Source organism: Akebia trifoliata, chromosome 14 (assembly GCF_017979445.1).
Source record: "Akebia trifoliata isolate Shusen 1 chromosome 14, ASM1797944v1, whole genome shotgun sequence".
In the NCBI taxonomy this organism is placed as follows: domain Eukaryota; kingdom Viridiplantae; phylum Streptophyta; class Magnoliopsida; order Ranunculales; family Lardizabalaceae; genus Akebia; species Akebia trifoliata.
Genome location: NC_141388.1, coordinates 237,708 through 261,914, shown reverse-complemented (window position 1 = coordinate 261,914; position 24,207 = coordinate 237,708). Strand labels below are relative to the sequence as shown.

At 35.3% G+C, this 24,207-nt stretch overlaps 3 protein-coding genes across 6 annotated transcripts; 2 read left to right on the top strand and 1 right to left on the bottom strand.

The window, feature by feature from the left end:
• Window positions 1-1,157: 1,157 nt before the first annotated feature.
• Window positions 1,158-2,957, bottom strand: LOC147385217 (uncharacterized). The gene has a single exon (XM_086424068.1). It carries the CDS (start codon window positions 2,777-2,779, stop codon window positions 1,256-1,258), a length of 1,524 nt encoding a protein of 507 aa, XP_086280194.1. The 5' UTR covers window positions 2,780-2,957; the 3' UTR covers window positions 1,158-1,255.
• Window positions 2,958-7,842: 4,885 nt separating this feature from the next.
• EMB2654 (Tetratricopeptide repeat (TPR)-like superfamily protein) lies at window positions 7,843-15,343 on the top strand. Of its 4 annotated transcripts, XM_086423709.1 has the most exons (12): window positions 7,843-8,379; window positions 8,537-8,709; window positions 8,815-8,920; window positions 9,599-9,705; window positions 10,127-10,655; window positions 10,749-10,854; window positions 10,954-11,158; window positions 11,746-11,878; window positions 12,480-12,584; window positions 14,153-14,294; window positions 14,375-14,558; window positions 14,847-15,343. In XM_086423709.1, the coding sequence occupies exons 1-11, from the start codon at window positions 7,942-7,944 to the stop codon at window positions 14,470-14,472; spliced, it is 2,142 nt and encodes a 713-aa protein (XP_086279835.1). In that variant the 5' UTR covers window positions 7,843-7,941; the 3' UTR covers window positions 14,473-14,558; window positions 14,847-15,343. The 4 variants fall into 4 exon arrangements, with proteins under 4 accessions (XP_086279835.1, XP_086279832.1, XP_086279831.1 ...); XM_086423706.1 differs by having other exon boundaries at window positions 9,546-10,655; window positions 14,153-14,273; window positions 14,363-14,558; XM_086423705.1 differs by having other exon boundaries at window positions 9,546-10,655.
• A 1,353-nt stretch (window positions 15,344-16,696) lies between these two features.
• On the top strand, window positions 16,697-24,012 carry LOC147385215 (Integrase-type DNA-binding superfamily protein). Its single transcript, XM_086424413.1, has 9 exons — window positions 16,697-17,076; window positions 19,339-19,421; window positions 19,566-19,574; window positions 19,799-19,887; window positions 20,391-20,464; window positions 20,541-20,591; window positions 22,204-22,280; window positions 22,402-23,015; window positions 23,746-24,012. The coding sequence occupies exons 1-9, from the start codon at window positions 16,856-16,858 to the stop codon at window positions 23,797-23,799; spliced, it is 1,272 nt and encodes a 423-aa protein (XP_086280539.1). The 5' UTR covers window positions 16,697-16,855; the 3' UTR covers window positions 23,800-24,012.
• The last annotated feature ends 195 nt before the right edge of the window (window positions 24,013-24,207 follow it).

Sequence of the window (24,207 nt, the reverse complement as noted above, 5' to 3'; positions counted from 1 at the left end):
AAAAAAAATCAAGGACTTTTAACTCCTTGGAAAGCATTTTAGTCATTTTCATTAGGAAAATCAAGGGATTTTGGTTACGTGACGAAGTAGAATGAGGTCAAGGTGTATTATCAAATAAAAGTATTCTTTTTATAATAAAAAAAAATAAAAAATTACGAGGTATTTGATTTGAATTCTTCGACGTATTTTTTAGATTTTGGATTGTTATTTTAGAGTTTCACATATATAGAATATAAAATCCCTAACCCTAATTTTTTAGAGTTTCACATATAAATCTCGAGGTTTTATTTTGATGGTGGATGAATCTTAATAAGACTTTTTTTTTTTTTTTCCTTCGTGGGTCAGCTTAGCTAGTGAATCTACTAGGTTGACAGCCCAAGGTAATTGGATTGTATGACAGTAGAACCAAAAGAAAGAAAGGATAGGGGCGCGTAAATTAGCATTCAAAGGCACGTGGTTTTAATGAATGCGATCGCAACTACCTACGCTTAGTTGCTTCACATTCCCATCGTGACTTTCTCTCTCTCTATTTAGAAGAAGAAGAAGAAACACAAAATGAGATCCTCAAAATCACTTTCACCATCTCCAACGAACGAAGAAAACGGAAAGTAAGAGAAACTATAAAAAGGGTAGACTAGTCTGACAAAAGATCTAATGCTTGTACTTGCGTTGCATGCTGTAGTCGGACCCATTTTAATTTTCTGACCATTAAATAATATCATGATCATTTAATCATGTTGATCTGTCGTTTGCGTAGAATGACTCGCAACCACTCAGACTCTACCGACCTCTTTTCTCAAATTAACTGTTTCTTTCCAGTATTAGAGAGAGAGAGAGAGTCGGTGATGAATAGTAGCTAATAAACTTGTACAAGGTTTTCCCAAAATCCGAAATTTTCTCTGCAAAATTATTTCTCTTTTTTTTTTTTTTATTAAAGAAAAATTCTCAAACCTCTTTAAACAAAAATGGTTTTTTTTTTTTTTTTTTTGAAAAATTACCATCTTCATAATTAAAATATTTTACATAAAAGAGGAAAAAAATTTCTTTCTTATATGAAACACTAATTTTTAATTTTTAATTAAAATAGGACACTTTTTGTAATTCTAAAATATCTATTAAAAAATTACCTAAATAAATAAAAATCTCAAGGAGAAGAATAAACACCAATAGACGATCTATTTATTATTCCAATATAAACATAAAATTTTCAAAAAAAAAAAAAGAAAATATGTAAAACTACTACTTGTCTCTTTAATTATATTTCTTCTTTGACTAAACAATCTCTATAAACAGAAGAAGAATCTAATGTAGATAAACAGATTTCTCTCACAAGTATAGAATTAAAATCAACATTTCTATTACCGCCGCGATGAACAAGGAAGAAAGAAGAAGGCCAGTTCGCACCAACGACTGAACTCATATCAGGAATCGACGACTCACTTGTCACAATGTTTATATTTACGTTCTTCAATAACGACTCATTACGAGAGAGTTGACTCAGAATTGCTGAATCAGAAACCGAGTTCTTGGTTTTGTGTTGGATAAGGATTGCAGCTCTCACAATCTCATTCAACATCGCATTTGATAACCTTCGAATCCCTCGAATTCCACCCATTATCACATCGCCAGTCATCGACTTCGTTTCCTTCTTGTTGTTGTTGTTGTTGTGAGAGTGATTTTTCTCCGAGTTTCTTCGACCGTGTTTCTTGTTATCTGTAGTCCATAGATATACTGACTCAGTATTCCGATTCCTGACTCGAACGAGTGGATCTCCGAGTACAACCACGTCCTTGACATCTACAAGCATAAGGTGCTTGAAATTCCGCCGGACCCGGCCTAGAAGCATTGGATAACAAGCCCATCTCCTCAGACGAATCGGTACATGATCTAAGAACCCAGATAGCGAGTCCTCCGGATCGAGTTCTGAAGCTTCAAAACCCACTACCGATCCCCAACTCAACTCGTTTAACTCTGTTTTTTCTTCTTCCTCATCTGGGTTGCTGTAATTACTATGAATGATCCTTCGCCCCCACAACGGCTCTCCTCCTCCTTGTTTCTCCTTCTCATCAGATTTGACGAATTGGGTCACATCGAAACCGTTGATTGTGGATGAATCATTGATGCGATTTCTGTAGTTGTGAACGAGTTTCAAGAATGACTCGTTTTCTTGTTGAATTATGGTTGAAAAATTGGAGGAAACGATGGGAGAAGGAAAGATGAAGACGATATCAGCTGTAGATGTGAGACCAGATCTATGGAGAGTTCTGAGAAACAATCGAATTTCATCATCTGTAGTGTCCTCCATTAAATGGGCAACAATGAGATCACTCATACCTCTGGTTCCTCTCCTGAACAGAGTACCCATACCCTGCAAAGCAAGAGACATAGAAGAAGAAGAAGAAGAGGATCGTTTGCCCTTGTTCTTACCATCCTTGTTGTAATTCTTCTCAGAGAGCCATCTTCGAGGGAAACCCAATTCAATTTTGGTGGAAGAGGATGGATTGGTGGAGACATTGGGTTCGAAAGTGCAGAGGGTGAAGAGGAGAAGAGTGAAGAAGACGAAGAGAGCGCAAATTGAGATTGTTGATTGAGCTTTGGAGGAAAGGAGATTAGTGTTACCGCTACCACTACTGGTTGTGGATTTGAAAGAGGATGAAGAAGCAGAGGAGAGTTTCTTTTTCTTGTCGGTGTATTTGTCTTCTTCTTCAGGGAAGAAAACCAAGAGCAAACCCAATCCCCACCCTTCATTGCTGTTCTTTCCCTTACCAGAGAACCCCATCTCTCTCTCTCTCTCTTGATCGAGTTGGTTTGTTTCAAAAATTAAAGGGGACAGGAGATTTAACAACTAACACCGACATTGATGATTGATCTGCGTAGAAGAGAGAGAGAAGGAATTAAATATGGAAACCGCGTTGATGTATCTGTGTGTGTGTGTGGCGTGGGTGCGTGAAAGAATGGTGGGACTTGGGAGGGAGAGAATGGATCCTTACTCTTAATAGGAAGAAATTTAAACACGTGGCATACATCTAATGCTTTTGAATTTTGATCAGTGAGTGGGTCCTATCCAAATTTTCTTAAAATCGTGAAATATAAATTTTTCTGACCACAATGGATGTCTAGTAGTTGAGTCACTCTTAATTAAGGTCATTCTATTATTGCATGCGAAAAACATGTGAGATCTTTTTTTTTTTTTCCGTGTTTATAAGTCTATGATTCTGCATTTTTCATAAGCAAATCGAATCGTCCTTTGTCAAAGATTTCAAAGTTTTTTCCAAAATCAATTTTTCTTTAAAAAAAATTCAAAGACAATCAAATATCAATAATCATTCTCTCAACAAATCCATTTCATTGTCTTGAGACTAATTTAACGAGAAAGCACTTTTCTAAGTGTGCACTTTGATTTCAACAAATCACATGCTAAACATGTGATTCTTATATAATACCATTTTCCTGTAATTCCTTGTAACGATGTATCTACCATGAAAAGTGAGCCACATTAAAGAAAAATACCACACACCCCTCTTGTTTAAATCTGATTTATACAAATAAAATAAAATTTGAAAAAAATAAGCTATTTTTCTTTTATGATCCAAGACCTTGAAAGTGAATGGTCACTTAGTCTCTAATTTTCAACAAATTTTGACTTGCTTTTTTATTTAATTTAAAAAGTATATATTAAAAATAAATCATACAACTTTTGACCCTATCAAACATTCACATTCACTCACCCACCGATTTTGTCTAGACTTTCGTTATCTTTTGTTAAAAGTTAATTATCTTAAAATATGAAAATTATTATTAACACCTTGGATTTTACTTATTATACTTCAAATTCCATAAATATTTATTAAAACACGTCATTCAAACATTATAAAGTTTTGGGTCAAATTATCATCCTAACATTACAAAACATTATAATACTCATTCAAATAATTTCAGTAGTTGTTTATAATTATCAATAGGCTCATATAAAATCTTAAACCCAAAAATAGAATTTTAACAAAAGAGAGAGACAGAGACAGAGACAGAGAGAGAGAGATCCCAAGTTTTACTTATTTTAATTAGAATATAATAAGTAAAACTTGGGGTGCCAAGAGAAGCCCTCTAAAATAAAATCAACTAGAAATATCCACGTGGTGGTTTAGTGTTAAGTTAACAGGTTACCATACACGCCTGCTCAACAGCGAATTCGGAGAGGTAGCGAGGAGTGAGGACGCCGTAGTACCAAATTTCACGGCCTCTTTAATTTCGAAAAGAAAAAGACATGAGAAACAGCTGACCACGTGCTTGTGCGACTCAATTTTTATTAAGCCACCAGGCATCACCTCTACTTCTTTTTATTACATTAACATAGAAAGGCGTTCTCCGAGGCTTTAAGGCTCGTGTCGTCCACTTCACCTACTCCCAACGATTTTACTACTCTCTTCAACCATCCTCAAAACCATATACAGCTCAGAGATATTCTGACACGTGGCACAACTTCACATGGATCCCGCATGGTTCCATTAACTACTTTTCATCCAGCTTTCAGAAAAGCTTTCCATGTGCCACGTTTCTTCCTGTTAATATACTTACAGTTTGTCACTCCTTTATATATATATAAAAAAAAACCTAAACTTTATATAGCAGAAATTAGATTAGATTAGATTGTTTCTGTTGTTTTGACCTGCATTTGTGACTCTTCAACTCATGATTTCTTTTCTTTTCATCATTATATGCTTTAAACTTTTTGTATCCCCAATATTTTTTCTTTTTAATCTCATCATATATGGTAATTATTAAATATCAAATGTTTAATTGATAATTAAATATTTAATAATCTATTTTAATTTTGATTTCACCTTTTTCTATACTATTCATCATAATATAATACACTATAAAAGTTAAAATCATCATTGATGTTGAAATTGACCCATTGATTAGCCTTTCAATACTCATCCCCAACTTTTAAGAATTTTTTTTCAAAAGTAAAGCCACTGTTATAATCTGATTTTCTGAACAGATTAGTACCCACAAACCTTATGGATCCAATCCAACTAGTCTAAACCATTTGAACTTTATTGGATCCATAAAATATATTTAAGTATCATAATAATCTGACTACCCCACAGCCGTGTATCTCAAGGACTGCAGATCTATGATTTCCGAACTTATCATATCAAATAGTCGATTGAGTATACCACATGGAGTAATCAGATTATCGTGACTCTATAATCAAATTTTGATATTACAAAGATACTTAATCTGAGGTTAAATCCTAGTCGTTGGATTTTTATTTTGTGTTACTTGATGAAAAATATCTTCCAAACTATAAAACCGGTGGTGGCAATAAAAATGAGTCATGAATTTAATGATTTCTGCTTTGGCAATATTATTTCTGTACAACTTAGCATCAGAAGTAATATCTTACGGTTGCACTGTCCTGCGTTTCCGTGCAAAAAAAAATCTTTATTAGATACTTTCGGTACATAGAAAAAATTATTTCTGCAGATTTATCTCCCAACCTAATTTCACAATAATTGTAAATTACCCTACCAAATTTCATTGAAAATAATTACCGATCCCTTTCTTATTATATCCGAACATTGCTAATGATAGTAAAAACCTTGTTAATTTAAAAAAAAAAAAAAAAAATTGGTACACATCCTTCACAGTTGTAAGTTGAGAAAAATTTATTAAAAGTACTGATTATACTTCTAAATGATTAACGATCGTTTCGAGCTAGCAAAGGTTCTTTCTAGAAATACATTAGATGAAGATGTAAAACGTGCAACCATTTGTTGTAAGAGTAAACTAACTTGGTCAAATGCATGCGGTTGGAACACAAATTTGATTAATCCAAAACAATGAAGGGACAACTTTTGGGAATTATATATTATCATTAATGATTCATGGTGGGGTTCGATTCAAAGATGAACAAAATCACTAACTGAATTGATACTTGGTTTGTCGCTTGTTAGCCAACAGTTTTTGTGTTACATGTTGGTTCTCCCTGGGCATTTTGAAAAGAGTTCTTCTACATTGATTTCGTATAACACTGTGTTGATGTGGTAGTATGTATGTAATCATGGATTTTTCTCCATTTAATTTCAATCCTATACATACTGTCATGTCAACGTAGTGTAGTGTTGTATGAAGTCAATTTAGCATTTTTCTTTTGAAAATGGCATCTATATATAGCATGTAGACCTGCATACCCACACCAAATATTTGTTGACCTTGATGTATATGAATTGTAGCACAGGTGTGGGAACATTTGTTCATTACTTCCATTTGCCCTATTATTTCGGGGGTGGTAGGTTGAATTCATTTTTGATTCTGCTAATTCTTACAACCTTGTAAAAATCTTGAAAAAAGACGAAAAAAAAACAACAACCCAAAAAAATAAAGGAGAGAGAGAGGAAGAAAATAACATATTGTGACTATGGACGATTGACGTTGGCATACCATGGAGTATTGCATCGATGGGAAACCTCTATCTCTCTCATGTTCATTCTCCTCTTTTCTATTTATCATGACTCCTCTCTTACTCTCTTCCTTTATTTGTTTGTTAGGTTTGAAGAAGACATTGGGTGGATGCGCTGGTAAAAAAGAAAAAATAAATAATAGTCATCACTATGGTTTCAAAAATAGTTTCTACTACCACACCAACTTTTGGTAATGCCACTCCAAGATGTGTACTAATTGGCTGGTTATTTTCATATGAATTGGGGCAGCAATATAATTTCTCTTAAAAACTTAGCACTTCGACTTGTTTTGCCCCCATCGACATTGACTTGAATCATTGAGGTTTTTTTTTTTTTTTTTCATGTCATATGAGTCAAACCATTTAAATTATTTTCTTTAAAATTGTTAAATTGATATCTTAAGACACTGTGTTCAGCATTGCACTGACGTGGCCACAAAATTGTAAATGTTTTTCCTCAAGATATAAGTGAAAGCATCTATAGAGTTGCACACACCACCACGTCAGTGTAGTGTTGAATGTAGTGTCTTGGGATGTCAGTTTAGAACGACTTTATTTGTTAATGTGTATTTGTATTTAGGAAAAATAAAGAACTAACTTGCATTGGACATTGTGCTCAACATTATGTTGACATGGCCGTGTACAAAGAACCATAGATTTTTAAAAATTGCACTCAATGAAAACAAATCTATGATTCTTTGTACAGTTTCTTATTAACACAGTGTTGTATAAAGTCAGTTTAGAAGGACTCTTGTCTTTAGACAAGTATTTAGAATTAAAAAAATAAAAATCAAATAAGTCAATGTGATGGACAATTCATATTTGATTATCTCACCTAAAGAGTTTAGGATGAGTTGTTCCAAGTCATCCCAGTCTCAAAAAGATTTAAAAAGGTTAATGATAAATCTACTTGCTAAAATATACGCGGCCTATACACGAATGATGTGGCAAGTGCACAGAACTGTAAATCTTTTTCCTTATGTATCCCGAAGAAAAAGATCTATTGTTCTCTGCATTTGCCACATCATCCATGTATCTTTAATTTGTTGATTTATCACGACTCATTTTGAAATTGAGTCGTAATTATCTGACACCCCCTCTGACCCCCCCGCGCAATATGACATGGGTTAGAATCCTAGGTTTTCCTCGGGATACATAAGTGTAATCTTCATAAATATGTGTAATTATGTATCCCGGGGAAAGAATCTAACACATGTCACGTCAGCGGCGTGTGTGAGAGTGGGGCGTCGAGAAATCATTAGCCTTTGAAATTGTTATCCGACCGTTATGGTTTAATTACATAAAAAGAAAGTGTGTGATAAAGAAAAGTAGGTGTGGCAATAGAGGTTATCTTATTTTCTATCACCTGAAGCCTGGAGGGCGGAGGCTGGAGCTTACTTAAAATTCGTTATAAAAACTGAAAATTTCATCAAACTCTCGTTACCGCCTCAGCCCGGGTTCATCTCCTCCTTTCCATGGCGATTGTAGTACCTCCAACAGCTATCTTCAAACCATTTCATCCAAATGACCAAAAGCCCCTCTCGTTTACCCATTTCCCCAAACCCATCCCTGCATTCACAACAACTAAGAAGAACAACCGTAATCGTCGAAGAACCACACTCATTTCCTGCAAAAAAAGCAATCCCGAGGGGGCTTGGGAGGAGACGAAATCAGGGTTTGTAGATTACAACAAGGGGAAGCATATAGTTTCAGTTCAGGTGAGTGGACTTAGGAAAGAAGATATACCTAAGCGATACCGTTTGCGTGTCGAAGGTGATCGGTCTCAGAGGGATTGGACAATATCTGAAGTAGTTTCGAAGATTCTCAAGCTCAATCATTGGGACGACATCGAAGGAGTTCTTAATCGCTGGCCTGGTCGCTTCGCCAGGAAGAATTTCCCGGTTCTCATTCGGGTAATTATTCATTTTCTCCGAGTAGGATCAATCAAAATCGAATCCTGAATTTTAGATTGTAATTTTGATCTCTTTGAAGAGCAATGTTGAAAACTGTAGCAAGGAGGTAAGAAAGAAAGGTCTTTTATTTATTTATTATCTTTGTTTCATGTTGTAGGAGATAACAAAAATGGGTTCCCTTGAACATAGCGTTCATGTTTTCACTTGGATGAAAAATCAAAAGAACTATTGTGCAAGAAATGATATATACAACATGATGATTAGGTTGCATGCCAGACATAATCGAACCGATCAGGCCCGTGGTTTGTTTTTTGAGATGCAAGAGTGGAGGTATACTGCTTGTTAAATGAGAACTCTATAAGATTCAATTTAACTTAATTCATGTTATTGGTTAGATAATGTATCATCTTTGCTTGTTTATGGTTTTGATGGTAGGTGCAAGCCTAATGTTGAAACTTACAATGCTCTCATTAATGCACATGGCCGAGCTGGTCAATGGCGTTGGGCTATGAATATTATGAATGACATGCTCCGAGCATCTGTAAGTATTTCTATTCTTCCATTCTAATTGATCAGTCTCTCTGAGAAATTTCCTTTTTTTTTCTTTCTGTGTTCCAATGACATTGGTGGAGAAAATGAAATTGTCTACATACTAATCATTTTCTTTATGTGCTGATATAGCTTTTAGTTTGTCTGTGTTCTGATAATTTGTTATATAGATAATTCTAGACGTAATTTTAATTATATGCTAAGGTTTAGTTCTAAAAGCTTTCTTTTGGAGAGCAGTTCTGGAGTGCTGTATGAATTGTTCTCTGAAAATAATTTTGTTATTGCTCTATTTTCTCTCCCTGATTGAAAGTAATTAAGGGTTTAACAGTCATTTGTTGAAAGGGTATTGTACGATTTAATATATTGTATCATCTAATGGAATATACGTTGACTTTCATGCTAAATAAATAATCTTCTACCATGCCATTACCATGGATCCTTAATTTTTAACGGGGAACTTATATTACACCAAGTAAAAGAAAGAATGAGATGGATACATTTTACCTTTTATCAGTATTTCTCCGTTTTTTGGTTTCTTATCATATACTACATCATGGAAACCTGGCTCTTTGTTCATTGCTTCTACAAATGTTTGTGACCCTAAAATATGGGTGCAGATTCCTCCTAGTAGGTCAACATACAACAATCTGATTAATTCTTGTGGATCTAGTGGACACTGGAGAGAAGCTCTGAAGGTGTGCAAACAAATGACAGAAAACGGTGTTGGGCCCGATTTGGTGACGCACAACATAGTCATATCTGCTTACAAAAACGGGGGTCAGTATTCAAAAGCTTTGTCGTATTTTGAGCTAATGAAAGGAACAGGTGTTCGTCCTGATACGATCACCTTTAATATAGTTATACATTGTTTAGTAAAGATGGGAGAGTATGTGAAAGCCGTGGATGTTTTTAACTCAATGAGGGAAAAAAGATCAGAGTGCCCCCCTGATATTGTGACATTCACTACCATCATTCATGCGTATTCTGTCTGTGGACAAATTGAAAACTGCAAGGTTGTATTTGATATGATGCTTGCAGAAGGCTTTAAACCCAATATTGTTTCATATAATGCACTTATTGGAGCATATGCATCACACGGAATGCATAAAGAGGCCTTATCAGTTTTTAACGAGCTTAAACAGATTGGCATCCGACCTGATGTTGTATCATATACTTCTTTACTCAATGCTTATGGTAGATCACAACAACCCAAAAAGGCCAGAGAAATATTTGACATGATGAGGCAGAAGTCGTTGAAGCCAAATTTAGTCAGTTACAATGCATTGATTGATGCTTATGGATCTGAAGGGTTGTTAGCTGAAGCTGTGGAGGTATTGCGTGAAATGGAAAGAAATGGGATCCAGCCAAACATTGTTACCATATGTACACTACTGGCTGGCTGTGGCCGCTGTGGTCAAGTGGTGAAAATTGATTCTGTACTTTCAGCAGCCGAATCGCGGGGCATTGAATTGAACACAATTGCATACAATTCAGCTATTGGAAGCTACATGAGTGTGGGGGAGTATGAAAAAGCTTTAAACTTGTATAGATTTATGAGAAGAAAGAAAGTTAAACCTGATTCTGTTACTTTCAATGTCCTCATTAGTGGTTCTTGTAAGATGGCAAAATATGGTGAATCACTTAAGTTTCTGGATGAGATGATGGATTTAAAAATTCCTTTGTCTAAGGAGGTGTACTCATCTGCAATCTGCGCTTATAGCAAACAGGCAAGTGCTTTCTGATAGACTCATTTGAGTCAGAATTATTTGATGATAAAATTTAGGATCCTGTCATCTCTTTAATACTACTAAAATTTTCAGGGCCAACTCTCAGAAGCAGAATCCTTGTTCACTATGATGAAGATAAATGGTTGTTGTCCTGATGTCATAACATTTACCACCATGATACAAGCGTATAATGCAGCAGGTACATTTTTTTTGTACTTTAAGCCACTAAGTGATCATACACTGAATAGAAGTCAAGCTCTTAACTGAGGTTCTTTTCATGCTTTTTATGGTATTATAGAGAGCTGGGAAAAAGCTTCTGCATTGTTTCAAGACATGGAGTTAAATGATGTTCAACCTGATTCTATTGCATGCTCGTCCCTTATGAAAGCATTCAATAGAGGATGTCAACCAGCCAGGGTTCTCCATCTAGCAGAATTAATGAGAGAGAAAACTATCCCTTTTAGTGAAGCTACTTTCTTTGAAATCATATCAGCCTGCAGCATGTAAGCTTTATGTTTTTGTAGTTTGTTAAATGTTCGACATTTAATCTTAAAGCATTGATCTGCAGAGAAATATACAGCACATGTTATTTGTTTGGCTTGTATTTTTTTTTCACAGATTTATCTGTGAATTTTTATTAGTCATTCATCAATTTTAACTTTTCCCTTGTATTCTACTGTAATGTCGTCTACAGACCTTCTATGTCCCTCAACTTACAAAAACTACCGTGAGACAGATTTTTAACTGTGAGGCATTTTACATCGAGGTCAAATTTGAAACCTTAAAATGCCAAGTCTTAGGGTTTTAGTATCAACTAGGAATTTTTTTTTTTTTTGTTTCTTCACTTTACCATTATATTGTAGATTTATGATATGTATAGTCCAGTATGTGGTACTTTTCTTTCATTTGGATTCTCACCGGTTTTAATATGATGCATTTTGGCTATGATTGAGAATGTGTGGTATATCTTCTTTTTCTTCTTCTTCTTTTGATGTGTGGTATATCTCTGTACCAAAGTTGCATTATGGTTAATGTCTGAAATTCTCTATTCTTAACTCTTGCTTTCCATGATTATAATGTTTGGTCGAAGGTTGCGAGATTGGAGGACAACAATTGACTTAATTGATATGATGGAGCCTTCATTCTCTGTGGTTTCTATTGGACTTTTAAATCAGCTTCTGCATTTTCTTGGAAAAAGTGGGAAGGTTGAGGCTATGATGAAGGTATTTTTGGTTTTTCATTCTTTATCATTTCGGCATTGTCAAAGAAAATGATAATCTTGGTTTTAGCAACATGATTGCTCTTTGTGACGTTGTTTAACAAGATTGTCTCTCTTGCTTTTTTTCAAACCTATGTACATCTCATATTATATATTGGGACATCTTTTTCTCCCTAATTGCGGGTGTAATTGAATTTGAAGCTATATTTTGAGTTGAAGAATGGAAAAGGACTCACTATCCTTATTTATCAATATTTAAATATTTTTTGATCTATTTTGATTATTTTTTCTTTATGATTAATTTTTACATTCAACTAACTATTAAATTCTTTCTTTGCTAGTGTTAAGGTCTTTCAAATCTTATAATGCTCATGCTCTGGTTGGCTGGCCACTTTCATCTGAAAACCTTGTTGTGTTTCACCAAGAGGATTTTGTTACATAAATATTGTAGTTCTTAACCTGCCAATTAAAACTGTTGATATATTATTATTTTGAACAGTTGGAACACATTCCTGTTTCTGATTTCTTGCTCTTCCCTTGCGCGGTCGAAAAAACTATTGCGCTATACTTCTGACGTCTGACTATTCTTCTTGTAACATATGCAGCTGTTCTACAAGATAGTGGCATCGGGTGCAGAGATCAACTTTGGGACATACTCCATTTTGTTGAAGAATCTTTTAGCTGCTGGAAAATGGAGGAAATATATTGAGGTAACTGGTAAATAAATGCAGTAACAAGCTGCATTTCCTTAAATTTTGCTAGTTCTAAGCGTTCTTTGCCTTGTGTGAGTGCCATAAGCTCGAGTGTCCTTAAGTGCGCAGCACATGAACCTCATTAATTAGACCTAAAATAATCTCATTCTCTAAAATCAATTGCAAATAATGAAATAATTTGAACTTAAATGGTCGTTCTAGTATAATCAATTTAGTCTCAGCCAAGATCAATTAGCATATAGAGAAAAATCAATCATTGCCGTAGGAAATTTTGAGCTTTATTTTGTATTACCAGTCTAATAAAATCATTATCATGTCGATCAGAGAACTGAAAATTCTTCCCCACGGCCTGATCCTGCACTAGATAACCAGAAAGAAGAAACAAAATAGTACATTTATGTCCGGTTATTTTTTCTGCAAAGTAACGGTTCTCAATGAGGAGCAAAATAATTCATTTTTTGTACTGTTAGTTATTTTCTTACTCCTAATAATTTACTTGCTTGTCTTGTGAACAGAAATGTCTCAAAAGTTTATTCTAGCAAGTCAACTTGTAAAAATTTACAATAGTACTAGAGTTTCATTCCACTGGAAATGATTTATGAATAGAAAAAAAAAAAATACTTAGCTTTGAAAACATGAAAAATAAAGAGTCTGTTTCTATCCATGTCCTGGATTTTGCGAAGTAAAGAGTTGGACTCCCATTTACTGTATCAGTGTCCTTATCGATATCCATATTCGAGCGTCTTGGAAAGCAATACATTGATTTGATTCTTCTTCCTTACTACTAAGTTTAGAATAGTCTCTGTTGTGCATTTTGGACTTACGAGGTTAGTCGTTTTGCCATGAATTGTTGTACAAACCATGTCATTAGGTAGCCATGCCATATGTTTTTGAATTTTTGAATTTGTATGAATCTTACAATCCAACAATTTCAACTTAGATTTTATTTGAGTCCTGCTCATTATAGTTTTACAATTGATTCAGTTCTGACAACAATTATCTGGTGCTTTTGGTTTTTCTCCTTGCTTGCATCTGTACAAATTTCCTGTATAGTTTTGCGTGAGGTTGCCAGGCTTTATATATTTCAGTCATGGTTTTAAAACTCAACCATGGAATTTGGATTGTTCAGTGCTAATATCGAGATTGATGGAATTATCTGGACAATCCAAATCTATGTCAATTCGAGTCAAAACTAAGGTAAAAAATTGTCAAAAAATTAAATCTGGGACATTTCATGCCTAAACAGACTGATCCCAGGAAACACTGGTATCATGATCCAAGTCTTGATATAACCCAGCATATCATATAAGACAAAAAATTCTATCGTAGGAACCTTCTACCATAGCTGCCACTCCTGCTGTTCTGGAATCTCATCGCTGCCCCCTTTCCCTGTAATAATTCAGTGAAAACTAGTTTGGCACAAATAGCTTCCTTTTAACACACCCAGATCTGCTCCCGCTCTTGCACCCACTTTTTGCATTTACACTTTAACAAAATGGTTTCTGTGCATTACAGCCATATCTTATATTCCTAGTTAGGAGAATCATATATAAACCTGAATGCAGGTACTGGAGTGGATGGAGGAAGCAGGAATTCAACCTTCACTTGGGATGTATAGTAATGTTTTGTCCTCTGCATGGAAAGGTGGTGGCACAGAGTACATTGCCCTCATCCAAGAAAGAATAGGTATGCAGGCTCTTTCTGAAGGTATTCTTCCATTTGATAGCTGGTAAGAACTTCCCATTAATTATGTTTAGGAACTTCATCCACTTCAGGACATTTTACAGGATCCTTGAAAAGGAAACTTGGTGATGGGATTGGAACAAGTGCGCTGCATGTGTCTACCAGTGCCACCTCCTCCTTGGTTGTCGGAACAGAAGTGTGAAAATTATAATGCACTAATTCTATCTCTGCTTTTGGATGATCACTCCCCTCACTGGGCCTGGGTACTACTGTAACATCAACTAATAGGTATTCCACTTGGTATATATTTTGCAATTTGCGTAATAAATTGCATGTACTCTTACTGTCTGTTCTTATCTACTTTCCTACTAAAGTTAGCAACAATTGTTCAAAGATATTGGTGACATTGTGAGCTATTGGGCTGAAACATGTGAGCACTGGTTCCATATCGCATGAAGTTATTGGAGACCATTTTGGCCAATACATTTTTCAGAAGAGCCTGGTGGGGCCTGTATTACATTTGCAATCTTAATTGTAATGCTAATGCTTCCTCATTTTCATTGTCTATTTTTGCAGAGGTAATATCAATCCACGTTCCTTCTAGATGGGTCATGAGCCTTCAGATGTTTCTCTTTACTGGGTTTCTTTGCCTGCACCTTGCTTTCACAATATCTACATTCAACTGTCCCTCAAGGCTTGCTTGCATCACGGATGGATGATTATACGTTTTGGTGTCAAAGGGGACTTTCTTCCAAAGGTTGTGTTGTGATTCCATGTACGAGACTAGGTGGAGAATTATGGTTGCTTAACAAGGAGAAGTGATTCTCAGGATTGATGTTGACATAAAATGTGGGATGGTTGGCAAGGGAGATGAGCAAGAGATCATATTTGGATCGGAGTGGGGATGAGGGACTGAGCAATGTTGATTTGCATATTCATTGTAGCCGAGATAATTATGACAATTTAGTGTTGTGTGATCAACACAGGATTCTTCAACATTAACATACATGTGTGTATGTATATACCCACGAGTTCCGACACTTGATTAATTATATATGATCGGTCTGTGACAATGATAAGTTGGTTGGATGTTTTTATTAACCTATACAAAGAATGGATGATCCAAACAATTTTATTGTTATGATCTCAGTGACAGTTTGCATTATTACTAGGATTTTGATGCGGATCATTGGAAAAAAAAAAAAACAAAAACAAATCTACTCTAATAAGCTGGTTAAAATCAATTTAATTCAAACTTGAATCAATGGCTCATGTTGAGCTAGAAAATGCCGTTCTTAAATAATTGGATTGGTGGGCCCAAGTTTATGACTAAGGATTGGAAAATAGTAGAGTAGAGTGACATGTTGTTGTTGTTGTTGTTGTTCATGTCTAATTGAGAAAGAAAAGGTTGAATAACGCGTGCTTTGTCACATTAACATTGACACGTGGTGTTCATTGATACCCCAAGCATCAGTACGTCAATCATTTCAAAAGATGACGCGGAAATTACTTAAGTGCCCTTAAAGTGAGGAATAGCCGTTATGAGTTATGATAGATAGATAATGATAGATGCTTACTTTAAGTTACGAAAACACCCTCAACTTAAACCTATGTAAGTAAGCTATCATCATCTACTCTCTCTTTTACCTCTGCCCAACTGAAATCTCGACGCTGTTGTACAAATGGACGGGAATCTAAGATATCGTTAGATTTATCATGACTCATCCGTCCCCCGTCCTCATCCAATCATTCTCATCAAATATTCTATTTTCACATGATAGATAGTATATCTATATTTATATCTTTCTTTGATCCCATTAACTCTCAGCCCATTCTTTTTGTGGGCTTTTAAACAAAATAATAATAATAATGAAAATCCCTTTCCTTCCTTAAGATAGTGAGGAGATACGACTTATTAAATCTTATCCATCTTCAAAAAAAGGTCTTGAGATTCGTAAATAAATTCTCGAGATTTGTACCTTTTTTCCTCACTAATTATGTTTAATCAGACTAGACAAATTTAAGGAAAAATAAATAAATAAATACTATTCCACTCAATATTGTGATGGAAGTTGTTTAATGATTAGAAATCATCGACTAAATTGATTTCATGAGATCAAAAAGGGAAAGAAAGGTATAGTGAGACCCATAACCTCATGGTTCCTCAATCTCATATCCTGGGGCATCATCTAGACTTCATACATCAGGATAAGATCTTGTCGAGATTACCTTTTTCCTTCTTTTAAAATTATTTACTTATTTATACATATAGATAAATAACGCAAAAAAAAAAAGTTTTCTAATTATTCGATGAAGACGGTAAATTTACCGTTAACATGAGAATGTAAAAAAAAAAAAAAAGTTTAAAAATCCTTTTTCCTAAAGTAATAGGGCTACTTTGGTAATTTGAATGTCACTAATTTCTCCTACTGTCATGTTCGCTGCGGTCTTCCCCATACAGATACAGTGAAGATCAAAAAACCAACCAAATCTCCTCTCTTTTTAGTCCCTAATTTCTACTCTGGTTTGAATCTTCTATCTCTGCTTTCGAAAGATTAGGGTTTGGTGGGTTTCGTTCTTAAATCATGGCTTCGTCCTCTTCTGAGCCTCGATTGAAGGCCGAAGCAGCAGCAGCACCATCTGCAGTAGAAACTTCAGAAGCTGCAATGGCGAACGATCAGCTTCTCCTCTACAGAGGATTGAAGAAGTCAAAGAAGGAAAGAGGGTGTACGGCTAAGGAGAGGATCAGCAAAATGCCTCCTTGTGGCGCTGGAAAGAGGAGCTCCATTTACAGAGGTGTCACCAGGTAAATCCACACACAGAGAAGCTTTGATTGGGATTTAGAGATTGAGGTCCTGAAGGGTCAACTAAATTAGATGTGGAGAGATAGTTTGGAAGAGCAGAAATGTCGGGAATGATTTGTCTTGTTCTTTTTCTAATTTCGTGGATCAATGAACATTTAATGAAGCTGTTATGGATTCGTACCTCTTTCGGGTTCCGCTAAGGAATCAGGAGTGTGGATCAACATCCATGAAATAATATTTTGAGTAGAATTATATAATTTCATTAAATGTGAAAATCCTTTAGGAATCAAACCTTAGTAAATACATATTTAATGTTATAATTGTTTTAAACCAAAAGAAGACAATTTAGGTTAAAAAGAAGAAGACATTTTTGAAAATTTGTAAGAAATGTAAATGGTCCAACCAAATTGAACCATGATTCTACTACAATCCAATTCCTTTGATAAATGTTCTGTCCAATAGTTGGTTCTGTTCCTGAAAAATTGGTCACAGCCTTTACAAGAATAAGGATTATTAGAATTGGGAACCATCGAGTTGATAAGATATTCATTGGTGAAAAAGGGTTGTCTTGTACAGAAGTGCCCAATACTGTCCACCATTAACTCTTTAATTTTGTTGGAAGCATCGTGAATTTTATCAAGTGGGATTTGCTTTCGTGTGATCAGTGAGTACTTATGATAAGTGGCTTAATTCTGATGTTGTGATTGAACTTCCACCCTCTACAAGGTTTACTTCCTGCTTCCTACTTATCTAATAGTTACTTTTTAGTCGCTCCAACGTACTTTTAATGCTTGATTTCCTAACTCTGAATTATCAGAATGGTTAGTTTTATTTTGAATAAAATTTAAGTGGGGGCAAGGCTGGCTCAATATAAGTTGAGTCGTATGGTGAAAACTCTAAATTAGGCCTTTTGTTGGGGATCCTCCAACATAGGATCGGTTAATAATATTATTAATTTTTTTTTTTTTTTTTTTTTTTTTGGGGGGGGGGGGGGGGGTTAGCTACCATGTGGGGATCTCTTTAAGTTATTTATTTTGGAAAACTCCAACAATCCAACATGTGGATCTCTTAAGAAGTTAAGAGCCTTTTTTTTCTTTTGTTGGAAACTTCCAAATTCCAATGTGAGGGACCTTTTTTTTTTCTCTCTGAAAAATGTGATATCTTAAGAAGTGAAGGAGATTTCTTCTTAAGTTTTTTTTAGATAGGTCTCTCAACCAGGAGCCTAAAGCAACCACCTAAGTTGCCTTAAGGTGGACCTGACCCTGAGTGGGGGCCACACATTAATGAAATATTAAGTGCCCCACATAAATTAAATATGAAGTGGGGCCCATGTGATTTTTAAGTGGATTAAATATCCAGTAATCATTTTAACTATTGGTGTATTAAAGTTTCATAATATAATTTATTACTAGTTTTGGTGGTCTTATGTACCACTAGTTCACATTTATTTTGGACCATTTTTTCCTTAAGGTTTAGTACAATTTATTATTTTTGCCCATTTACTATATTTAATAGGAAAATATATCCAGTCCATGAATTTCTATATAAGATCTTCTCCATTATCTAGAGAATAAGGATAGGAGAAGAGAAGGACAACGTGTTCAACACATGCCTATGTCTTCAGTAATGAATTTTTTTTTATCGATTACTTTTTGTAAATATTTGGAATTCTACATATTTCCATTTGCATTAGTTTGGTGAAGTTTTGGTACATGTGGTAGTATTGAATAATGACAACCCATTACATCTAATTTCATAATTATCAAATATTATTTCTATTGTAATTAGAATATCTTGTGCTATTTTAATTATTGAAAATAGTAACACAAAATATCTTTGATTATTCCTAAAAAATTTCCGATATTGTTATCATTTCTCATCTATGAGCAAGGTTGTCTTACAAATATTGCATTGTGCTTAATCTCTGCAGCTCATCATCTTTATGATTGCTTGCTTTCCATTCTATAGTTCCGTTAACATGCAAATTGATGCTTTGCCTCTTCCTTATCCATAAGCAAGGTTTTCTTCTATAGTTTGCGTTCTGTTTCATGTCTGCAACTGATCATCTTTGATGGTTGACTGCTTCCCTTAACTTGGACATTGGTGCTTTGACTCTTTCTCATCCATGAATGAGTTTGTCTGATATATGATAATTTATTTGATGGTGTTTTATTTCTACACCCACTCATCTTCTTTGGTTGCTTTATTTTCCATTCCATAGTTCTTGTTTGTTGACTGATGCTTTTGGCTCCACAAAATAATAGGCATAGATGGACTGGGCGGTATGAAGCTCACCTTTGGGATAAAAGTACCTGGAACCAAAACCAGAATAAGAAGGGAAAGCAAGGTATGCTATATTTTTCTTTCTAGCTTGCATACTTGTTTTACTGGATATGATTTGTATCTAACAATAGAAACCACATGTTTTCTCCTGAAATCTTGGACCTTACTATTTGCATGGAAAATGGTTGGTGATTGCTTATTTCTCCAGTTTATTTAGGTAAGACCCTAACTCCTTGCAATTTGATGTATTTGTTTTTATTTACTTTTTTGGTGGGCCAGCTAGATTTGAATCCACAATCTCAAAGTTGTATTGCAATATGTCAAACTAACTGAGCTGTGGGTCCAAGCCTTACCATGCATTTTGATTGTCATTCATCTCTGATTCTGATTGCATTATTTAACATCCATTTAATATATTGTTGTGACACTGATATGATGTAGGTGCGTATGATGAAGAGGAGGCGGCAGCTAGAGCATATGATCTCGCTGCTCTAAAATATTGGGGTCCTGGGACACTCATTAATTTTCCTGTGAGATGGACATGATCTAATGTTTATTGTGTCGTTTACTCTATGGCACTGGTAATAGATAGGTTTAAGATCTTGTCTCGAAGCAATGTCTTGAAACTGAGACTATCTCGACCAAGACATTCCGAAACAATCTGAATCATTGAATGTTTTTCGGCATGAATGTTTCATTATGGTTTGACCAAAACTGGAATGTCTTGGCTGAGACATTCCGAGACAGTATGAAACTTCAAACCATGAGTACATAAACTCATGTCTTCACAGATGCTGCTAAGTATCACATTAACTTTTTATATTTGTTTTTCACAAATCATGGGAACCACTCAAGTTGGTTTTCATAGTGAATTATGGTGATCAGCTAGTTGACATCTTTCTTTAGCTTTCAAGTGTGATTTTAAGCAAAAGGGACTTTCATGCTTGATCTATATGATGCTGCAATCTCGGGTTTGTAACTGATGAGTTATTTTCTTATGAACTCATGTGGACATGGTAATTGTATCATGCAGGTTAGTGATTATTCTAGAGATCTTGAAGAGATGCAGAACCTTTCAAGAGAGGAATATCTTGCTTCTCTTAGAAGGTATGTATTACTTTGTGAATATGAATACTCAATAGGACCACTGTTGTCTCTTACGGTGGATGGTTACTAATTGCAGAAAGAGTAGCGGTTTCACAAGAGGGATCTCTAAGTATCGTGGACTTCCCAGGTATGATTTTGATATATAGGACTCTGCTATTGTCCCTAAGGAGGATGGGAAGATGAGTGACTCACCAATGCGGGACCTGATCCCCTGCAATATGGCCACATAACAGAGAGGGGATTAGGCTGCAGTCTCTGCCAGTTCTCTTCTGCCTTATCACTTTTACAAACACAAAAAATTCAATAGAAACAATAAAATAATAAAATCCGGCCAGACCACCCTCTTATCCATGTGGTACTGGCATAACCATCACCATTTATCTCTTAAACAAGTACTCGGGATAAGAGAAAACAATCTGGTTGAAAAACTAACATAGTCTCTTTATACTATTGGGTTTTGATATCCAAATAGACAAATTAAATGAGAGAACAATCCTGGAGAAAGATAGAAAAACCCATGTTGACTGGACAAAAATCTGATAAAATGCATGAAATCAAAATGGAAGACTGTAAATTTCTAGCTTCACTTAAACCTGAAAATTCAGGAGATAAAACAAATAACAACTTGAGAAATGGGGGAGACAAAAAATAAAACAAGTCACCAAGCACGCACATGTAGGGAGGGGGAAATGTTTTTTTGTTGATTCTCTTTTTAGTCTGTTGATTCATTGAGAAAAAGCATTGTAGTCTTTTTATTTGACAGCAAAAGAGAATATAATGTTTACTGAGACCTATGTAATTCCCTGTTGTGTCTTGCTAATTAGTGGGAAACACATTTAGGGTTTTGATGATACTCGTCTTTTTATTCAAAAAGAAACTTGGGGTACTGGTGATATTCATTAAAAGACGCTTGAGAGCGAGAGAGTTGCAGACACCTGTGGGAATACTGCTGACATGGTGATAGAGATCCATTGGATATTATGATACGTTTTTTTTTTGCTTTATGAAAACAATGAATTAGAGAGAATAAAAAATAAAATGGAATGAGCCAAATATCCAATTTCCTTGAGCACGTGGCCCGATCAGAAAGCAATACGGGACCTCGCTGGGTCCCCTGTGGGTGAACGTATATCCTTTACTAACAGTAGCTTTTTTTTTAAATTTCTTTTTCAAGCTTATGAATTGAGTCAATACATTTTCTGACACTCACTGGCATACTAGTAAAAACTCAGAAGACTATTGTTTAAAATAGAGTCCAATAAATTGCGAATAACTACATATAAAAAAATATAAATACTGCAAATAACTACTTTGAATTACTCTTCAAATTGTGGCTAATGAAATAATTCCTTGTAAGATATTTCTCGGTCTTATACATACCAATCTTCCAATGGAAAGTGAATTATTGGTCACAACGATATACTTTACATCTACAACCGCTCTCCAGAATGCTTACCAAAAACAATGCGGTGTAGTGCTTTAGATATCCTGTGAACATGATGTTTTTAGTTATCTAAATTAGCTAATATTTTTAGATCAACAAAATTCGGAGAAGGAAAAAACAGAGATAAAACAAAAAAGAGAAGCTCAGTAGGAGCTCGAGGACACCTACCAAAGAAGCAACCCTACCGAAAGGCACACAACTGAAGAAAACCCACAACCGAGCCTGCACTTCATTACCTAATATCTTTTTGCATGAATCTTGTTTGACATGATGTTACCGCTATGCTTTGTTTCAGACCATCCCAAAGTGGTCGATGGGAAACATCCTTCGGTCGATTGGGTGTGCCTGAGTACTTCAGTAGCATACACTATGGTAAATCCTCAACTATTTTCAACCAAGATTCAGCAAGATTTCCAAACATTAGTAAATGCTTCTATTTAGTTTTCCTCCTGAATTGGTTACTGAGTATATATGGTGTTTCTGTCTTGCAAAGGTAGAGGTGAGGGCACAACAACAGGAAACCAATATCCAGGAGGATTTTGCATTGAGAGAAAAATTGATCTAACGAGTTACATCAAGTGGTGGGGGCCGAGCAAAATGCGTCAAGCAGATCCCCTCACTAAATCTTTGGAAGAAACAAAACATAGTGGATCGGAAGATATAGGCAATGAGTTTAAAGCATTGGAATGGGGCATCGAGCCTACTGAACCATACCAGATGCCTCGTTTGGGCCTTTCACATGGAGGAAAGAAGCATCAAGGATCTGGAGTGTCTGCGTTGAGCATCTTATCACGGTCTGGGGCTTACAAGAGCTTGCAAGAGAAAGTATTGAAAGAGCAGGACAAGAAGGACAACAATGAGAATAAGAACAACAATGAGATGGACTATGGCAAGGGAATCCAGAAATCAACTAGTGGTGGTGATGGTGGGAGCGAGAGATCTGGAGTAACATTAGGCATGAGCTGGTTACCTTTTCAAAGAAGCTTAGGTCCATTGACACCTTTCCTGTCGGCACCACTCCTGACCAACTATAATACCATCGATCCCTTAACAGATCCTAATCTTTGGGCATCTCTTGTTTCTGCTCCACCAACTCTTACTACAGAGGTTAGTGTTTCTGATACTGAATTGTTCTCTCCTTTGAGTAGTTAGGCTAACATCAACAATAATGTTCTTAACAATAATATTAGGTGGCTTATATTACCACACCAACTGTATATTATAACACTTAAATAGTAAATTAAAGTGTCTTGGGGTCTTTGTTTTCATCATCACAATTCATTTTTCTGACTACAGATGTTTGTATCCGACTCTTCTTCAATGTAAATGCTGGCTAGTTCATTGGTTGCAGCTCAATTCCTTCTCTACCATTTTTCCTTCCCATCTTGGACCACTCCTTACCATTTTTTCCTTCCATTCCTGTAGCTTCTTTGTATGATTTTCTAAAACTACAGCACATTGATCGGAGTATGTCGATATCCTTATTTCGCATGTTTATAATTCCATCAATCAGTGTGTGATAATAAAAAGGTTGGTGTGGCAATACAATCTCTCGAACAACAATAATAGAATGATTCAAGGATACCAGCTTGGGTATCTCATTACAATGCAAGAACTTTCTATAAACCTGTTGACAGATTATTAATGAGATGTTGAATGATTATGCTTAAGTGTTATCCAATCGATAATTGTGCATATTCATCAACCAACCTTCCATAGTATGATTCATTGGCCTACAATGTATTATGGATTTTTTTTTTCAGGTGTTGATCTGTACCTTAGTTGTTTTTGTGTATTTACTTGGTTATTAATAAAATACACAAATCTCTTGTGCCAGGTTACCAAGACTGAGACCAGTTCAAAATATAATTGCTTTCACTCAGAGGAATGAGGATTTTGAGAGCGAAACAGTCACTTCAGCTCCCACAGATATTTGCAGGGTATGGCATAGAAAAAATGTATTAAAATTTTAGTTGTTTTAAGAATGAACGAGAAGCTTCAAATCAAACATAGATTGAAATTGTATTCTGGAAAAAAGTTTAGGGGAAGATAAACTGTTGATGTCAACCAAGGATTGTATACTTATATATATAATTGTTATCAAGAGTCATTATCTTTTTTTTTTAATTCAGTATTTTAAGGATAATTTGTGAAAATAAACTAATCAGAGCAGCGGGGGTGGGTGAATAGCCACACCCATGGCTTTAAATCCTTTTTGTTCTGATCATGTCGGTACCCTCTTGACTGAGTCAACTTGGTTGAGCAATCTTCGTCCATACTAGTTAAATCCTTTAAAATT